Raw genomic sequence first — 21,280 nt, 5'->3', positions numbered from 1 at the left:
ATATGAGGTCTATTCAAAAAATATACCCCTCCCATTTCTTTAGAAAAGCAGCAACACAACTAAATTTCTTTAAGATCATCAACCAATGGCAATTCCTTAAAACACAGATAAGAATGAGTAAAAGAGATGGCATCATAAGATGTGTGACGATCACCAAAGACTGTGCTGAAAGAGATCCAACGAAAAGGGGGATGATGCTGCGATAATGGTATCCAGCATACAAGCAAGCAAGTCATTCTAATTGGGAGGGTGCTGCCTGTGGATGTATATTTAGAATGCTGCTTTCCCGCAACAAATTGTATATTTTCAATGAAACAAAAAAGAGAGAGCATGATCTATGAAAAGTGAATTTTTCTTTTTCATTCGTGTTCAGTTTTTTTTTTGGCTTTTGTTTTTGAAAATAATTTCAGTAGTCAGTTGACTTTAGTATAGTTTAGTATTGCGACAGCAATTAACTTAATTAACTTAATTGTGTATTTTGCTAATTGCTAATTGAATTAGTTAGAGAAATCACCAATAAGAAGAAATACACAGAAATAAACGACACGGTTGCGAATCGAATCGATAAAAGAACGGTTAAAGGTCTTTGTGTTTTTTGTTAATGAAAAAAGAAACGAAAGGAAATCAATTTTCAAATATCGACTGTAAATTAAATTACTGACCACAAACAACAACAAAATCGAGATATAGTAACCCTCTCTGATTAACCTTAGCAAATTAAAACAAAAGTGTGAAAATAAAATTGTGGCGAAATAAAAAAAAACAACGACGGCCGCCAAAAAGGTGTACGGTGTATGTGTGTGTCATTTCCGATAGCAACGTACAACATCGCCAGTTGACAATTTTCTTAATTAATTGATACATAATTAAGTTATTTGTGCCTGTGAAAGTAACCGAATACTAATTTGTTGATTAGCGGATCGTTGCTACAAGATTGATTTATTTTAATAGCATAAGGCAATTAAGTTGGTGGCAAGAAAAACTACAACAACAATGCTTAATTATCAACAGCATCAAATGTCCGCAATTATGGCCACAATGCCTGGTGATAATGGTGCGGCAACGGCGGCCACAACTTCTTCTGCCTCAACGTTGCACAACAGCGCTGGTGGAAATCAACATTTTTATTCTTCAACAGGATTGCAACAACGACAACTAGAACATCAACAACAACAGCAATCACATCAAACTTCATCAACCTCATCGCCATTGGCTGCCACCTGTTCCTTATCAACTTCAACATCCTTGCAACATTTACACAACAATAACAATTATGTTAACACATCGCAGATTTCAACAGGTTTGGCAATGGCGACGGCTGCTGCCAGCCTTAACTCCACAACACCCACCACAACAACATCTTCTTCTTCCCTGTCGTCACCAGTATCGGCTGCGGCGACGGCAACAACATCAATGTTTCATCCACAATTATGTGGCAGCAATAGCAGCAGCATCAACAAACCATTGCCATCGCCTTCAGCCTCATTATCAGCCAAACTTTCAAATTCGCTGACATTGACCACAACATCGCCGACGGCAGCAGCGATCTGTTCCCCATTCCTCTTCGATAAGGGCACCGATAATGTAAAACGTTTTTCCGTGAACAATTTACTGGATATGGCCGCCGCTCAGGACTGTCACCATCACAATCTCATTACAAATAAACTGCAAATGCATCATCAACAACTCCACCTTGAATTGCAACAGCACCAGCAGCAACACCAACAATTGTCCCTCATTTCACCGCCACCTGGGGATAATTTAGGTAGGTTTTGTTATGCATTTTTACTAACATCTAATGCGTGCGGATTTGCGAAATACAATTACACTATTTTGGTTTTAGAATTTGTAATGCATCGCCGGCGAAAATGCTGCACTACGAAATTGTAATGACAAATTCCGACATTGAAAGCTAAAATTGTAATTATTGTGACCTGAAATTAAGATGAGAATAGAAATTCACTTTAATAATTCCATTTAGAAAATTGGGTTATGCAAGTGCAAATGGATGTGTATATGGTGTGAGGTTTTATTGCATTGCAAATGTACATTGCTAAGGCTATTTATTATATATTGTATAGAAAATTCACGAAGGCTAGGGGGCCTTCAAATTGTTTATACAAAATTGCCGAAGGCTAGGGAGTCTTCAAATTTTCCATAGAAAATTGTAGAAGGCTAGGGAGTCTTCAAATTTTCTATAGAGAATTCATGAAGGCTAGAGAATCTTCAATTTTTTTTATAGAAAATTGTGGAAAAAAAGGCCATAACATTTTCTATAAAATTGTTAGAAAATTGGAGCCTTCAAATTTTCTATAAAAAAAAATTCTAGAAGGCTAGGGAATCTTCAATTTTTTTATAGAAAATTGTGGAAGGTTAGGGAGCCTTCTTTTTCTATAAAAAATTCTAGAAGGCTAGGGAGCGTTCAAGTTTTCTATGAAAATTGCAGAAGGTTTCTAGGGAGACCAAGGGAATCTTCAAATGGTCTATAAAAATTTAAGAAGATGTCTAGAGAAAGCTAGAGCTTTTCAATAAAAATTCCAGAACTAAGGGACCTTCAAAATTTCTATAGAAAATTGGTGAAAGCTGGGGCTAGGGAGCCTTCGATACCCCACTAGATTTTAATGGAGTGTCGAATTTTCGAATCTTGATATTTTGACTTGATCCAAGTATGGTAAACTTATTACAACCAGCAAAGTTTGGACAAAAATTTATTATGATAAGCATATTGGGGTGAAAGTCGATATATCTTTCGCTATATTTGAAATTTACAAAAAGGTACTCAAAAAAGTGGACCATTATGCCCCATCATCATACATCATCAGGATTGAATAAAATATACGATTTTGCAAAGTTTATTTCAAATCGGATACTTCGTTCGCATTATATTTTAAAACCAGTGAGCAGAGCAGTATATATAGACAACTACCACAGATTTCGTGGTTTCTGCGGATGTATATTCCGAGCCTGGATAAGTCAACAGCTCAACATCTTTACTGAACATTGATTTCCTGGGGGTGAACATTGACACCATAATATACATTTTACATAGTGGTTTGACAACATGAATATCGACCGATCATATCAAAACAGTCTTTCTAATTATTGCCAGATTCCCTTCCCCGTGTGTTGTGATGTGCGATTTGAAAAACTAACATAAAATTAAGTATTCTGTACATTTCATCCTTAAATAAAATATCATCCGATAACCGGAACTTAAATAAAAAATTTCCTAACCATCAGTGCAACATTTCCTCCCTCTTGTGTGGTATCGAAATTCTAAATAATATCAGAATTTGTAGACTCCTGTAAATAGTTTAATATAACTCCCACATCCGGTTACATACAACAACATAATTGGTATCAACTTAAAGGTCAACCACGCCTCTTACATATACTATCAACCTTCTATGACCTTCATGAATAAATATATACTCCATGGAATATAATGTTTGTCAAATATTAACCGATTCTCCTGAAAAGAGTCATGCTTATTCCTGGGCTATACCCCATCCTCTATATAAAATATGGCGATGTGTCATACTAAAAAACAGACAAAAATAAAGTTTTTGGTGGGATGGACGGACGTTTTAAAATCGATCCTAAATTGCCTGGAACATATAAACCAATATGTCGATGGGGACACATTTTTGGAGTACACTTGAGGGTTCTGCTTGACTATTCTGCTTAATATCTTTGGGAGATAAAATCGATTTTTTGTCTGACTTTTCAAACAATAGTTATTCCGACTGTACAGTGTATATCCAAAATTAAAAACGCAGTCTTAGAAAACGTAGTGTAAGGAGAGCACCAAAGACGGACAGTTGTGCACCGCTTTGGATATGAATACGAGTTATTCTAAGAATCTTATCGAGATACATAATAAATTATTATATGTCGATTTAAATAATGATTGACATGTTCTATTACACATATTAATTTTATCAAACATATTTTACATGAAATCGGACGAAATTATATCAGGACCGATTTAAATCAATGTCGGCATACACCTTTCTTAATTTAGTACCATATACAAAATTTCGTGAATATCGGACGAGACTATATGTGAGATCTACATCATCTGTTTTTATATCAAGATTTCTCCCTATGTATTTATCAGCCATATAGCCATATATGTTCGAACATTTATTTTATAACATTTAAATCATTAAAAAATGAAAGTTTGAGGATAGTTGAGTAGGTTTTTATGCCTATATTCTCTTAACATTAAATCCTATCTTAGTTTCTTTTTTTCGAACAACTCAAATTAAATAAATTTACGATCATCATCATTTTCATCGTCAACATATCAATTTCTTTACATCAAACAGAATGAAACCCCAAAAAATGGAGACAATGTTACACATACGTCAAGCGTTTGTGGTTTCCATGACAATCGTGACACTGTTGACATGACATTACGTTAATTTGTGTTGACAGTGGCGGCCGCACACAAGAATTGTTGGAAAATGCATCCATTCGACGAAAATAAAACAGCCATCCATCCGCTGTTTGAATGAAGAAAGCCTTGACAGATGAAAGGGGGATGAAAATGTATATTTTTAAGTGTTGGATTTTTATATTGATTCAATTATTATATTGTTTTTGAAACATAAAAAAAAAATATTAAACAAGTGAATCAAATATTATTATAAATTTTCGAAGAACTCTATGAAAATACCTAAAATTGAGTTTGATCTCTATATATCGAAAATGAGAACCTGAAATGCCACATAGATTTGATAATTGATGCGGAGACCTATAATCTGACGTGTGTGTAACAAACTAAGTATCCAATGTCAATTGTACTCCTGTAAATCAATATGCGAAATTGCAACCAGCTCAGTTGAAATGTGGCGCTGGTTCCATTAATATTCCAAAAAAAAAAAAAAAAAAAAAAATCCGAGAACCAGAAATACTAAACTGCGGGATAATTAGGAAATATTCACGATAATCCCAAGATAATTTCTTAAATACTACAGAGTAAACTGTATACATATTAAAATTTTCGTGCCGTAAAATTGCCATACAAAATAAAATTGGTCGTCTCCGACGCTTGATGCCGACGCAATAAATCGGTTATATCTTAAAGAATTAATTAAGACTTTCACTTTCAATTTCAAATTTTAAAGGGACATTCTTAAATTGGTGTAGAAACCCGAAATATTTTGAAACTGAAAGGGGGTCTCATTGCAGGTTCTCCCAAGATGATTAGTGTTGTTCGGCTAGCCTCAACTTTAATTGAATCTAATTTCATTTGTCTGCATTTTGAAGGTGTTAGCCGTATTTTCCCAATGAAGTTACTGTAATGTAAACTAAAAAACAAATCTTCCTACCAAGAGATATCGTTATCAGTACAGCCCATTTTTGATTTTTGGAGACTGACATACATATACAAATGTAGGAAGATATTAAAATAGGCCCGTGTTTTGACATAAACCCCATATTAAGGTACTGCACCCAAATGGGGACGGGTATCATATAGTCAGCCCCGTCCAACTTTTTTTTACTTTCCCGCCATAATTTTGGTGTTTTAACGTTCTTAACCTATGATCATCTGTATTTGTAATTTGGTATCTAATTTTCTCAGAACATAAAAACCTACTCGCAACAAATGTACAATAACATACATAACTGTTCCATAGGCCGAACTTAAAAAAATCCAGGCGCGTCGATCTTGTGCGCAGTTTTTCCAATTTGAAATACAATGCTTTGATATGACATCGACAGTATATGTATGGAACAGCTCGTGGTTCATTCTACGCCGATATTCACCATCGACGCAGATCGTTCGGAGAATTTTTTTCTCAACACTCCAGGATCTGTCTCATCTGCTTGCGCATGTACCCATGCTTCTGATCCATATACCAGCACGAGTAGTATCAGCGTCTTTTATAGTGTGAGTTTAGCCTCGCGTGATCAGCTCGTAGATCCTTCGGAGAATTTTTTTCTCAGCACTCCAGGAGCTGCCTCATCTGCTTGCGCATGTACCCATGCTTCTGATCCATATACCAGCACGAGTAGTATCAGCGTCTTTTTGAGTGTGAGTTTAGCCTCTGTTTGCCAACACTATCCTTCTCCGAATTTCAAAACCAAGGTATATAAAATATTTGACTACCTCAAAGCTGTAGTTCTCAAGTTCCACAGTTGGTCCAAGTCTACTGGAAGACTTGCTTGTTGATACCATAAGCTTGGACTTCTAGCCATTTAGGTCAGACCCACTTTGGAAGAATCCTTCTAAATTTGTTTAAAGGCTCGCAATGTTCGACCCATTATATCGTTGTCATAAGCGTAGGCTTTTTGGTGTACATATGTCCATTTCTGTTCATCTTTATCTCTCGTATGACCTTTTCCAGCAGGGGTCAGACAAAGGCTGCCACTTTGTCGGACGCCTCGTTTGGTATTGAAGGGCTCCAAGAGGTCTTTTCCGACTTTAACTGCTGACCTTGTTAAAGTTATCCTGCATAGCCGTATTAACTTTCCAGGAATGTCGAACGCAGTCATGGCTTTAAACATCTCTGAATGGATAGAGATGTCGATGGCGACTTTATAGTCGACGAATACGTGAAAAGTGTCGATGCGTAATTCGTGGGTCTTTTCAAGGATATTGCACAGGGTGAAAAATTGGTTTATGGTGGATTTGACAGATCTGAAGCGGCATTTGATATGGTCCAACAATGTCATTGATCATTGGCTTCAATCGTTCACACACCACGCTAGATAGCACATATATGCGATGGGAAGTAGATTAATTCCTCTATAGTTATAGATGTCGTCTTGTCTCCTTTTTTGTGCACGGGTGATGTTGCAGTTGCAATCATTGGGTATGAATTCCTCTAGCCAAATTGTACTAATCATCTGGTGCATACTCCTGACCAGCATCGGACCACCGGTCTTGAATAGTTCGGCAGGTAACCCATCGGCACCTGTTGCTTTATTATTCTTCATCCGATTGATTGTTATTCGGACCTCATCTTGGCTAGGTGGTATACACTCTATACTGTCATTTCTTGTTGATTCTAGGGTATCTTCTTCACCGCCAGAAGCTTTGCAAAATGATCCTTCCATATTCTCAACACGCTATGTGTATCTGTCACCATGTTTCTATCTGCATCTCTACAATGGAATGTATCTGCACCAAATACGTTTCACCTCTCTTCTTTTCGCCCGATAATACTATAACATAGTCTTCATATATAGTTTGGCGACATTTTTCAAATGTTGGAGGGTGTACAAAATCCGACCCGTCATAACATACCCACGATTTTACTTGTTTTTTCTAAACGTGGACGTATTTTTAATAACGTCTTTGCAATAACGTCTTAAACCCTCCAAGAGTCCAATATTATAATTCAGTTTGAAATTGCGGTTTGGACAATTAAAACAACAACAAAAATTCCTTCACAGAGACCCAGGTGTCATAATTTCATAGCCACACACTGTACAAGTATAAGAAAAAAAACAGCTAAAGCATTGCAATAATATTGTCCTTATTCAACAAAATTGTTTGACATCTGAAAAGTGGAAAAAATCACAAGAAAATCTCGAAGAAAAAAAAACAAATCACAAAAAACTACAACAGATCATAAGATGGAAATAAACAGCCACTGCTGGCTGTTACATCAACTCTCATCATAGTAAATGAATGGATTGTTTTCTTCTTCTTCAACATTTTTATTTTTCGGCATCTTCCTCATCATCATCAGCATCGGTGACCATCCGTTGCTGTAGATGTTGCCGTTGTAAGCATGCAGCCAGCCCCACGAGACTTCTGTAAAATCTTGTTGCGTTTACAATGTCGCTCTTAATTTACTTGAGTTGAGTGTAGCATGTGCAATCATGCAACTCAAGCTGTATCCTTTTCAAAATAAAACTTTTTTGAAATGTACTCGGTCTGGGGATGGACGCGAACAACTAGGGCTACTCAACAGTTCGGTTTTCCCCCCAAAGAATAAATGTGTGCATGGGTGTGAGTGTGTCTGTGTGCTTATGCATTCTCGTCAATGGACGGATGTGTTGCATATAGCCATCCATCCATCTATCCATGCACATTCATTCAACAACAACAGTAACATCGAACCAATACAGCCAGCAACTGTTCCATCCACAACTCAGAGTAGAAGGGAGATTCAGATTTCCTCATGATACTTTCTATTACATGGAGTGGATTGTGATATTTTGTTGTAAAATTTCCATTTCAATTTCAATACCAGGCATACCCTTTCCCCTCTCCCCAGATGTTCGCAATAGTTCATTCGTTTTTTATTTGGTTACAACAACAACAGCAACAAAAAGGCGACTGCACATGCATGCAACATCATCCTGATAATCAAAGAGTTTTATTTTGACTTTTTTGTTGAGATTGATTTTGTCAGTTGGTTTTTTATATAACGAGAATGTATGTGTGTGTACACACAGAAGGAACTCCATAAAAAAGAGTTTATTTTTTAACGAATCTCTCTCAAGGGAGACAATAAATTGGTGTGTTGTTGCTGTGCTTTTTTCCTGCATGGAGTTGGGGTACTAGTTTGGTCTTTTTTCATTCAATATCTGTGAGATTTGTCATTTGATTTGTTGGGTGGCTGCTGAGTTTGGGGTTCTGTAGCGATTGATGATTGTTGACAAATTGCCATCAATTGTAAAGTGACAGATTTATTTCATGGTGACATACGTGTAAATCGCACGAATGTTTGTTTTTTTTATTTTTTAGTTTTATTTTTTGTTTTTTTTTTTTATTCCAGATAAATTTGGAAAATGTGATGAGTTTTATTGTTTGTGTTTTTTATGTGTCATTATAACATTTGTTGGGTATTTTTACGGGAGACGTTTAAATGCGATACCGTCACACGGATATATTTTTTCGTAAACAATAATGTGATAATGCCAAGGTCAAACGTTAATATTATTTTTTTATATACTGTGTTTTTTATAACACACAGAAAACACCTAATAATCTTTTGAGCAATTTATTAAAAAATACTAAAATATTAAACAAGTAAAGAAAAAACTTCGGAGGGCCGACTAGATGATATCCAACACCATTTCCGGTATATACAAAATGTGTTCCAATATGAGCCAGGAACCCATTCTTATTGGCAAAATTTTGGGACTTTGAGCTTTACACCAGTAACATTTTATATTATTGTGGTTCACGGCTTACAAATGACATGTGGTCAAAGCCAAATTTTCATATTTTTGTGAATATAATTTATATTTGAAAAATGTTCTATAACATTGACATGTGTCAAAATACTAACATGAAATTGCGGTCCATTAAAATAAGGATAGCGATTATAATGAAAGTGAAAATTATTAGTAATTTGAAGATAATCATCCAAACTCATAAATATGATTTTTCCCAAACAATTGAGTTCAAGAACCTAGTACCAGAGGATGCTTTAATGGCTATATTACCCATCGACTCCTTGATATGTTCTGCGTCAAGAAATTCGCGACCGTCTGCGAGATTTAATAAACATAAAATGAAAATTTCATGTAAAAATGTATTAAAAAATAAGTAATAAAATTGACCTTTACTAACATGCTGATCATAAAATTGGAAGATATTAGTCTAACCTTCAAACAAATTGGCTGCAATTTTGTATTTTGGGTTATTATTGGGCAGTAATCTTCCTACCAAAAATCATCAATTTTGGTCCCCATGTTACGGTACCTCAAATTTCGATATTATTCGGATTTTTTTGACTTAAGGGAACCCCACCCATTCTCGATTTTAATTTTTCAAGAATTTCAATGGGCTGGTAAATCAATACCAATGCTTGTTAAGGTTTGTAACTTTGCACATATATATTTGAAGATTTAAAAGAGAAGAAAAATAATTTACAAAAATTTTTTGTTATTGTTTTGTTGTTATTGTTTTTTGTAATTAAAGAAAAGTCCATATTTTTGATGGCGGGCATGATAACTCCTCACTGAACATGGGAATCCGAAAATTCCAACGGTGTTAGAAAGAGTACATGTCTGGCTCTCTTATGATCTAGGATTATTGACTTCGCTCTAAAATTAACAAAATGGTGGACCTTTGAAAAAATATTTTTGGAAAATCGCCGATTTTTTACCAAAAACCAAGTTACGAGAGCTATACACTCCCAGAGAAACGTTGCAAAATTTGGAACCGATTGGACTATTAGTTTTTGAGTTATCGTGCCCGCCATTCACAAAAAAATGTTTCGAGAAAAACGCGTTTAAAGTTTGAGAAGCCCTTCAGCCGTCACTTGATGCTGACACAATAAATCGGCTATACCTTCAAGAGTTCTTGAGATTTTCACTTGAAATTTTGTAAAGACATTCTTTAATCAGTGTAGATTCGAATTATATCAACAAAAATTTTGACCCCGAGAATGGGGGGGAGGTCCCCTTAAGTTTCGGTGTAGGGCCCAGTAAACGGATTCCCCACTGTTCGGCATTTTTAAGATTATACGCACGTTATTCAAATAAATCGGTATATTGAAAAAATAATAAGGGTATGTCATAGTTCCATAAAACATAAATTAACGATTTCATGATATTTTGATATTATAAACTGCTAAGAAATTAAATATTTAATCTGTTCTTATGTTTGGTCCACCATGTTGGATAAATTTTTTTGATTTTTAAAATCAGAATTTACATTTGTAATCAGTGAACATATCTCTACAAAACTTGTTCGAAACAATTTGACCCCCATTTTCGATCCACCCTATTGAATTTCTTTTTTTTTCTTGCGAAATCGTTATCAGCGTCCTTGCAATCTTTATATGTGTTATACGTCATAAAACCACTACTCTAATTGTGGTCAAAAAAATGTGATCTCTGGATCTCGGTACTTGTATATGTATATATGATCAAATATGTAGACCCCTAAACATATTTTAGTATTACTCCGATATCGGATATCTTACAAGTGTATGCTCCACTTTCTTACACCGGTAACTTTGCATTATGGAGAGAACATTTACGCTATGTTCATTTTATCTGCTAAATATTGTCCGATCATTTTCAAAACATCCATTCCAATTAGTTGGCCAGATCACCTTCACCGTGGAAAATTTGTGATACGTCTTATAATTGTGCGACTAGAAAAATATACAAAAAAAGTTTTCGGTCCACCGAAACTTTAGGCGTCGTATTTGGCCTTAAGCGGCCTTAGCGATCAACGCGAAATTAGCGCACTAGTGTTCCAATTCGGTTCGAAATTCGTTCTAAAATTTCCAATATACGGAGTATTGGGGAATGCCGTTATATGGGGGCTATGCTGAAACGTTAATATAATAATTTTTGGTACTGACATGTGTTATACCATGAGAACCCAAAATGCCGAATTACAGCCAACTTGGTCGGAAAACGTGTCCAAAATCTCCAAAATACCGACTATTGGAGGGTATCGTTATATGGGGGCTAAAACAAAACGTGGACCGATATATGCCATTTGAAATATCAAAAGTCATTTTAAATATTGCGACCTCTATCGTGATGTAAGCAGACACATAGACAGACATGCGTAAGTCGATCAAGATCAAGAATATATCCAATTTATGATGGAAGGTTTATAAAATATTGACCTTTAGTGTGGGAGGTACCAGAAAGAGAGCGTCGACTTCTTCGAACTTGATTTAGACTAGGAAAAAAATAGGTTGTGCAAAGTTTGCATCAAATTGGACATTATATTCACAGAAAAGTCTGGGTTCATTTGGCCGCTAAATATTGAACGATTATCATGTAAGGATCCCCTTCTCCCTGTAAAATATCGTGATGTTCGGGTCATAATTACAGCTAGATATCTAGATCGACCAGAACAGACAAACAAGTAGTTATTGATCCATTTCATCCCCTAAATATTAATCAATTCTTAGCAACCTTCTTTGGCCAGAAACAGACAAACATGCCAAATTCCGTTACAATTGCTATATAACTGCGGCACATACGGTTTTTACAAATTTTAATGAACAGACGCACGGACGCACATGTCTAGATTGACTCAATTAGTCGAGAAATAACAAACGGTATTTTAAAAATTGAGCCTGGAACCAACTTGTCACGGCGTTACGGCCACAGAGCAGAAAATTTCACGTTTTGGACCGGTCGACTGGCCGCCAAGATTTTGAGATATCTTTGGAGCATTTTTTTCAGACAATTTGACGTCAATTTACAAATTTCCGTTCGTTTCGGTCCACATTTTTACCAATAATATTTATTCCAAAATTAAATCAAGTTTTAATATAGGGAATATCAGTCCACATCTTTTGGTAACACTCCCCCGAAAAGGTCACCATTTCTCTAAAAAGATATGTTGATTATATCTTTCGAAAAAAGTATCCGGGTTGATCATAACTTTGCACAACCACACATTTTTTTCCAAATGGAGATGAAGAAGATGTGATCTGTCGTTTTACCCCTGAATCGATTTAAATTTTGAACATTTGTAAAACCATTCTCAGAGGAATGGGATGGACAATTTAATACAAACATTGAACATCGAAAAATGTAACCTTCCCCATTAAGTGTAAACATTTTATATCAAGCGAATGAACATGAGATTTGATCCAATCTTTGCACATCATAAAATTTTTAACAAACCTGTATTAAGTCCGAAGATCGGACACATCGCTTCTTCCCCTAGTACTTCCCCAAAAAAGAGTCAAATTTTAAAAACTTTAAAAATTCATATGAAGGGCACTTAGTATCCGATTTGATCTATTTATTGCACATCGTAATAATTTTACCAAACGTAAATTAAATCCGAAGATGTGGTCTATAGGGCAAACCGCTATAGATGGTCAGAGCGAATGATGTATCTTAAGTGTCTAAGCTTGGTCAACCATACTATTTATATAAACCATAAATTAAGGGCAATTGTCAATTAAGTAGATTCTTCCCAAAAAAATGTTCCAATTTTGCAAAATTATAAATTTAATAAAATATTTCTGCACTTCGATATTAGAGAGTAATTACACTACATATGTTATAGGTTGGCTCTTCTGACTGACACTTTTTACTTGCTTACTTTTGCCAGACCAAACACTATTTTAATGATTATTTATCAGAAAATGAGGTCATAGTAATATTTGTTAAGATGAAAGTTTCAACGTTAATTTTTGGTCAACCAAAGCTGTTGACAAATTATATATATCCACAATCTGTACACAATTCTTGAATCCATGTTGTAAAATTTAAATGTATACATAGATATTGTGTGTGACCCAATAAAAACCAACACATCTCGATTTCAATATCTACGGTAATGAAAAAAATAGCCATCCCACCCATTTCACAAAATTTTCAATTACTATTTTCACATTTGCTTGCAGCCAAAAGGCCAGCTATTTAAGGATAATGCTTTTAAAATTCCTCCCGCAAAATGTTATGAAGGGCACACACAACCTCACACACATGACATTTAAGGCATTCAAATAACGACATATCCAGCTAAATGCCTTTAAGTGATTTTATGACCTTTTTAAATCTCCATTCCGGCCATTGGGAATCAATTTAATCGTAATAAAGTCATAAAATGTACGCGACATAAAACTAAAGGATGGAAATTGTTGTCAACTTCACAAAATTTGTCATAAAATCAGATAGCCGTTTTGTTGTTGCTGCCCGTGCTGATGTTGTTGTTGTATTAAAAGCTCATAAAACAATGATTTATTTATGTTATACACACAGCAGCTTATGTTATCCCTTCGGCCAGGAGATATATTTGTTGTTGTTACGTTTGATGTGACACATCTGAAGAATTTTTGTGTTATCTTTGCTGACATCTCGTTGTCTTGAAGGCAATTTTTACGACCATGTTGTTAATGATGGCGCTGCCGTTTGTAGGGACAGACAGATAAGGGTTTGTAAATCCCATTTGTTACATGTGTTAAACAAGATTTCGTTTATATTTGGAATTCTGTAAAAGGATGTAACATTTATGTTATCTCTATGTTTTACATTGACCATTGCGTGCTGCCGGCAATAATTTTATGACAATTTAATTGATTGTAAATCAATTATCTTTACTCTGGGACGTTGGAAATGTGTGTGCTATATATTTGGACGACTTATAACGGACATACATCGACTTGCAAACTAGCAGGAGTTATCAAAACAAAGAAAGAAACCAGAAAAGTCATTAAGGTCGGGCAGAATTTGTATACCCTCCAAAATCAGGTGGACATTCAAGTCCTCAAAATACCAAGAATTTACCGTTATATGGAGACTATACCTGATCATGGGTACTTGTAGTAAGAAAGATTTACCACCCATAGAAAATATATAAAATAATTACAGCCAATTCGGTTGAGAAACGTGTCTAAAATCCCAAATTAAATTGGGGGATCGTTATATGGGGCTTTACCAAACCGTAGACCACATATAATTTTCTGTTTTTTGTAAAAACTTCCTTAGCAAGTTTTTTTGAAATACCACTTTACAGACCCTTACATTGAAAAATTCCACTTGAATCTTCAACATACCAGAAATAAGGTGTGACCTATAATAATGTTCTGCAAAGAAAGAAATGTCCCACCATTAACACGGAATGCCAAGTTACAGCAACTTCAATTGGAAATAACACCTATACCTATAGCCATATGACTTTGATAATGAAGCTAGGAAATTGATTGCCTAAAATGGGTTATACCTCTATATGGGGGCTATGTATAACAATCAAGATTTTAAAAAATATACAGCGATTAAGTTTTTAAACCTTACACAACTATGTTGTAAGGGTATTATAGCTTTGAGTAGCCCCAAGACCCACCTTTTAGTATACCGATCATTTCTCGACATGTGTGTCCGTCCGTCCGTCAGTATGTCTATTATAATCTGTAAACACGAAACAGGACACAGTTATGGACCAATATTCACGAAATTTTTATGTAGGACGTATTCTGGTCAAAGAAAACCTTTTTTTTGGTAATGATCGGTTAATATTTAGGTGATGAAATGGATCAAAAACTTTCTAGAGGCCACAATTATGACCTGCACATCACTAAGATTCGGAAATAATGCCGCCGAGCAGTTAATGATATCCAATCGGTCAAGATATTAGATCCACAGAAACTGGGCGCTCAGTGGTAGTCGTGTAGAATATCATATGGTCGGCTCCGTCCGTCTATATAATCTCTTCTAACTGTGTTTTTACTATCTAAAACTCACAGTTCCACATTATGTCATGTGTCCTCGATAGTCGCATACATTTTATCTTTGAAGTCTTGAACCATATATTTCATACTTTCCATACTTTTTTTGACTTCGCGATTTACACAAAATCGTATGTTTTATATCAGGTTCAGACAATATTGAGACTATTTAGAAATGTTCGTTCTAATGTAATCAGCCAGTCAGACCAAACGATATTTGCACATCGTAATATCTATTTTATCTATCTTCTGGTAGCTACCCCACAAAAATTGTTGATATTTTGATAAAAATTTAAAACAAATTTATAATATCATGCAAACGATTTGAAAGAAACTCAATTATTGTTGGGTGCCAACCCTGTATAATATAGATCAATATATTTTTAAGATATAATGATATTTGTTAAAATCTATACAGTGTCTTACCTTCATTATCACTATTATAGAATATTAAAAAAAAATACTTCCCACTATTTTTATATCAAAGTACTTGTCACTCACAGTATTTCTTGTCAAAAATCAGTTTGTTTTCCAAAAAAAACGGAAAACAACTCAAGATTTTTTCAAACAAAAAGAGCCGCCACTACCGCCTTCACATTCACTATTCTATTCGCATTCATACACACAAACATACATACTTACATACGTGTATGACAACTGTGCAAAACGACAGACAAGTGAGTGGCTCTGCTCTCATTTAAAATTGCCCACATATGGTGCATAAAGATGTTACAATTTATCATCAGGCAAATCGGGACCGCAATGACTGCGGTCTTTGTTGTTTGTGCGTTTGTGTGCCTGTTTGTTTGTATATCCCCTTAGCTAATATGTCTGTTGTGGGTCATGTTATGAGCATGTTGTGTTCGTCCTGAACATTGACTATGAGATACCTTCCTCCGCTCAACGTTATGACATATGTGTGTACATATCTCATAAGCAGCTATTTTATTGCATGTATTATTTGTGTTGTTGTACGGCGCTGCTGTCAAGCTGTTGATGCGGCAAACATAAACAGATACTCATGCCACGCCGCCACAGCCATTACCGCCACCAACAACACCACCACCACTTCTCTAAACTATGAATAATTATATTTTAAAGAGCCATAAATTTACACCTAATTATAAATCATTTGTTGCTCGGTCTGTCTGTCTGTCCGTCCGTTCGACTGTATCTGCCCTGCTTATTTATTCCCCCAACATAGTAAGGCCTGTTATAACGATTTTATGAGTTGTATCCATAAAGAATGTGTCACATTAAAATCAAAGTGCCAAGAACAGGGGGACATTGCTTCATTTTGAAACGAATTAAGGTGTTTTAATTGATATTTTAACAAAAATATCACAATTTTTATAGTTTTGAGAAAAATTTGTTTTTATAGTTCAGAGAAACAATTTTCAAAGAAATGAAAAATGTTAAAAGTGGCGTCAATGGTGAAAAGAAAATGTATATGTGAAGAAAAATGACATGGTGATTTGAAATAAATGAGAAAATCATATGATTTGTATTTGTGGCCAAGGTCAATCAGTATTGGTAAGCGATATTCAATAGCTTTAAGTAGCCAGTTGGCCAGTTATGTTGGGTCATGTCATTACTCATAAGACTGAAGGTATAAACAATAACTTATGCGGTTAAGACCCTCAAACTGCCAAAAATGAGGCGGACTTTTATATGGGTGCAATGTCACCACCTAGGTTTATATAGAAAAATTTCTGAAAAATTATCGCTCAACCTCCAAGAACCTGGTACACCAAATTACATTAATATGGAGGCTATGTCCAAACTTGGACCGTTATTGAATATCTTGGCAAATATGATTTTCACTCTCTCTTTAAAAATTAAAACCTAAAATATGTTAGTTTAAAGACAGTATTTTGCCCTTTCATATGACACCTTATATGTGTTAATAGAGCAATTTGTGAAAAGTTAGTTAAACTTAGTTAAGGGGACCCCCCATTCTCGGGGTCAAAATTTTTGTTGATATAATTTGAATCTACACTGATTAAAGAATGTCTCTACAAAATTTCAAGTGAAAATCTCAAGAACTCTTGAAGATATATCCGATTCATTGTGTCAGCATCAAGTGACGGCTAAAGGGCTTCTCAAACTTTAAACGCGTTTTTCTCTTTTGCGAATGGCGGGCACGATAACTCAAAAACTAATAATCCAATCGGTTCCAAATTTTGCAACGTTTCTCTGGGAGTGTATAGCTCTCGTATGAACTAGGATAAAGCCAATCGGTGAAGATCTTCCTTATTTTTTAACTTGGTTTTTGGTAAAAAATCGGCGATTTTCCAAAAATATTTTTTCAAAGGTCCACCATTTTGTTAATTTTAGAGCGAAGTCAATAATCCTAGTACATACGAGCGCCAAACATGTACTCTTTCTAACACAGTTGGAATTTTCGGATTCCGATGATCCAGTGAGGAGTTATCATGCCCGCCATCAAAAATAAGGACTTTTCTTTAATTACAAAAAACAACAACAAAACAATAACAATTTTTTTTTGTAAATTATTTTTCTTCTTTTTTAAATCTTCAAATATATATGTGTAAAGTTACAAACCTTAACCAGCATTGGTATTGATTTACCAGCCCATTGAAAATCTTGAAAAATTAAAATCGAGAATGCGTGGGGTTCCCTTAAAACAATTTTAAGGAAAATAATAAAAAGTCAATTCTGACCGCAACAAAAATCTACATCTATACTAAATTTTGTGTAATTTTTACCCTTTGTACTCTTGGAATACTTATTAATAAAAAGAAAAAAACAAATATAGCTTCACCCAAATCCAAATTAAATAACAGTTATTTATAAATGAATTTCCAAAACTACATCCATGCCTAAATCTTACACTTCAACAGTAACCTTATTTCCAAATTTCAGTTTCCAGCTCTATCGGTTCACCCCAATCCACATTTGGTACCATTTGGCACATTAGTACAAATTTCCAAACTTTGGTACATACCCCAATCTTACACCCTAACAGTGGCCCTAACTCCAAATTTCAGGATTCCAGTTGTATTGGTTCATTCAAAATTTAAATTGTACCCAATTTAGTACTAATTAGTTCTTAATTCCAAAATTTTTAAGATTCCCCCAAATCCAAATTTGGTATCATTCAGTACACATTTCCAAAACTACATACATCGGTTCAACCATAATTTTAATTGTACAAAATTTAGTTCACATTAGTAGGAATTTCCAAAACTTTCTAAATAGCTCAATTCCACCCCCAACAGTGATCATAACTCCAAGTGTCAAGATTCCAGCTCTATCGGTTCACTCAAATCCAAATTTGGTACCATATACCAATACCCCAATCCTACACCGCAACAATGATAATAACTCCATTTTAGGATCCCAGCTCTATTGGTCCAACCAAATCCAAATTGTACCAATTGTAGTACTTTTCGCACACATATGTAAAAAATTTCCAAAACCACCTCCTTATATCGACCCTACTTCCCAACCTTAATTCGCGTTCCAAATTTTAAGTTTTTAGGTCTATCTATTCACATGCTACGAAGTTGCACAAAAATTAGTACATTTTAGTACTTTTCGGATACTTATAGTTTGAATGTTCGAAAATCCCTTTGCTACATCTATTCTAAACTCAATCAATGGCCCTCAATCCAAATTTCAGAGTTCTAGCTGCACCGGTTCGCCAAATACAAATGGTAACACATTTAGTACTTTTCATGTCGTTCTAGTACGAATTTCCAAAAAACCAGCCTTATCTGACTTCTTTGACCAAGAGCGATGAATAGTTAAGTCAGTCAGTCATCCACTTTACTTTTTTATTAGTATAGATATATGATTTTTCCAAAAGAAGCTCCAGGTTCCAGAGATTCCCACCTTACAATTAAATGGAGTTTGGATCAAATCCGATATTGAGATCGCAATATTGACCCCATATAACTGTACCTCCAATATTCGGTATTGTGGACATGTTTCTCAAGGGAATTGGCGTATTTTGCTATTGTGGGTTCTGATTGTATAGCACATCTCCGTACCAAAAAAAAAATTGTATTGACCCAAGTTTAAGGGCACCCCTTTATAATGGTAGCCACCAATATTCGGTATTTCCAGCGAATTAGCTCTATTTTGGATTCTTCTTTACCGTGCGAAGAATTATTAATATTGACATAAGTTTCAGGGTAGTCGGCACTCAAAGGTACCCCACAATATTTGGTATTTCGGAGATTGTGGACACGTTTTTCAAGCGAATTGGCTGTTCTCATTGTTTAGTACATCTCCGTACGAGAAATGATTAATATTGAATTGAGAGTAGCCCCAATATAACAGTACCCACACATTTCAGTTCTAAAAATTATTAATATTGGCCAATGTCGATATTATAGGAATTTTTTAGTATATTCAAGTTCCTATCATAACATGAGTTTTCTCCAAGAAGCCCCCATTACTTTTACATATTTTGAATGTCATTCTCATGGTAGAGGGTAACAAAATATTGCCCGGGCCAAACCTAACATCGTTTTAAGTTGTTTTTAATTTAATTTAAAACACAAATTTATTACTCAATTTAAATTGTGATTTAAAAGTTAATACAATTTCTGGCATTTTTAATAAAAATTTATTGAAAAAAACTAATCAAAATCCAATCCTTATTTTCTTCTTGCAGATGACACCTTTCATAATGACTTTGGTACAACATCATCGCTCACAAATGACATTATTGCCGATCAGCATCATCATCATCACACACACCATCATCAACATCTTCACCAACAACATCAGCAGCAACAACAACACCATCAGCATCACGATATATCGACGTCACCACATTCTGGCCGCAAGCCACGACGTAATCGAACTACATTCTCGTCCGGACAATTAACAGCCCTAGAAAAGGTATTCGAACGTACACACTATCCGGATGCATTTGTGCGTGAAGAATTGGCCACTAAGGTGGGCTTAAGTGAGGCTCGTGTACAGGTATGGTTCCAAAATCGTCGTGCCAAATTTCGTCGCAATGAACGTAGTTCGACCACAGGAAGACCTTTGATGACAACCACACCACAGCCGGTGCCACCGATAACAACGGCCCACAAATATTCCCCAGAAAAGGGGGCTGCTGTGTTGCTGCAACAGCAAATGAATTTGGCACATCCCCATCATACACATCACCATCATCATCATGCAGCTGCAGCAGCGGCGGCATATTCATTGAGTTTTCCATCTGCCTTGGGAATGTATGCAACGACCAAGAACTATGTGAACACTTCGTATAACACCTTTGCAGCGGGAAGTGCAAATAGTGCGGCCGATGGTTTAACCGGTCCTTGTGGATTCTTTCCCACCTCCAACTATTGTGGGCCGAATTATCAGCCAAATTATTCATCGTTGCGTTATAAAACGGCTCAAGGATTTTCGGGACTTTAAAGAGAAGATTCGCAAGGAATGTTGGGGCAATGTTAATAAGGAGTCAAAGAAAAATAATAAAGAAAGCAATAAACAATACAATCGTAATTTAAGTGCAAATTAGTGAAATTCTTTTGTAATAATTATAATCGATTTTAATTTATTTATTTTTTCGTTAATAAAAATTATTATTTTTAGTGAAATAAGAAAAAATCATTCTCATTTACATCATCTCAGGAAATAAGTGGGTATATCAAAACTATGTTAAAATATCCTCTAAATCAAGGACTGCTTTGTGCAAGGACATCTCATTTCCTTAACTTGAATTTAATGTAACGACCAGTTTTTTACCTTAGTAAAGGATTACTTAGATAATTTGTCAAACACTTTGATGAAGTTTTGTTTTCTTACTTTTACTTTTTTTCTTTGCAAACATTAATTTGTTGTTAGAAGTTTTTGTGTCCGTAGCAGTGATGCAGAGAGACATCAACTCTGAAGCGCTGTTAGGATGTGAAGCCAACATCATATTTTATGTCGGTCGGTCAGTAAGCCAGTGGCTTTTCATATCCATTACGTTACGACGTTGCTTTCCCTGAAGATACTTCGAAACACAAATATCGTTAATGAAGAAGCGAATAATGTGAGGGATAAATTACATTTTTTGCGCTTTCATTAAATTTTATGCTTAGTATTTAACTTTTTCGCTTTCGCAAAAATAAAATTTATTTAACGCACTGGTGGTGGCTCGAGTGTTTCCTCTTTGCGTA

The 21,280-nt window shown here is 35.2% G+C and overlaps 2 protein-coding genes across 2 annotated transcripts; both read left to right on the top strand.

Annotated features, from left to right (window-relative positions):
• Positions 1 to 993: 993 nt before the first annotated feature.
• Positions 994 to 1,664, top strand: LOC133324074 (uncharacterized). Its single transcript, XM_061532960.1, has 2 exons — positions 994 to 1,591; positions 1,633 to 1,664. Exons 1-2 carry the CDS (start codon positions 994 to 996, stop codon positions 1,662 to 1,664), a joined length of 630 nt encoding a protein of 209 aa, XP_061388944.1.
• LOC133324073 (paired box protein Pax-6-like) lies at positions 1,644 to 20,540 on the top strand. Its single transcript, XM_061532959.1, has 2 exons — positions 1,644 to 1,765; positions 19,774 to 20,540. Exons 1-2 carry the CDS (start codon positions 1,672 to 1,674, stop codon positions 20,532 to 20,534), a joined length of 855 nt encoding a protein of 284 aa, XP_061388943.1. The 5' UTR covers positions 1,644 to 1,671; the 3' UTR covers positions 20,535 to 20,540.
• The last annotated feature ends 740 nt before the right edge of the window (positions 20,541 to 21,280 follow it).

This window comes from Musca vetustissima, unplaced genomic scaffold (assembly GCF_032173495.1).
Source record: "Musca vetustissima isolate MV318-11 ecotype Yass unplaced genomic scaffold, APGP_CSIRO_Mvet_v1 utg5762, whole genome shotgun sequence".
NCBI lineage: Eukaryota > Metazoa > Arthropoda > Insecta > Diptera > Muscidae > Musca > Musca vetustissima.
Note: the sequence above shows the minus strand (reverse complement) of the source record. Positions and strands in the feature narration are given on the sequence as shown.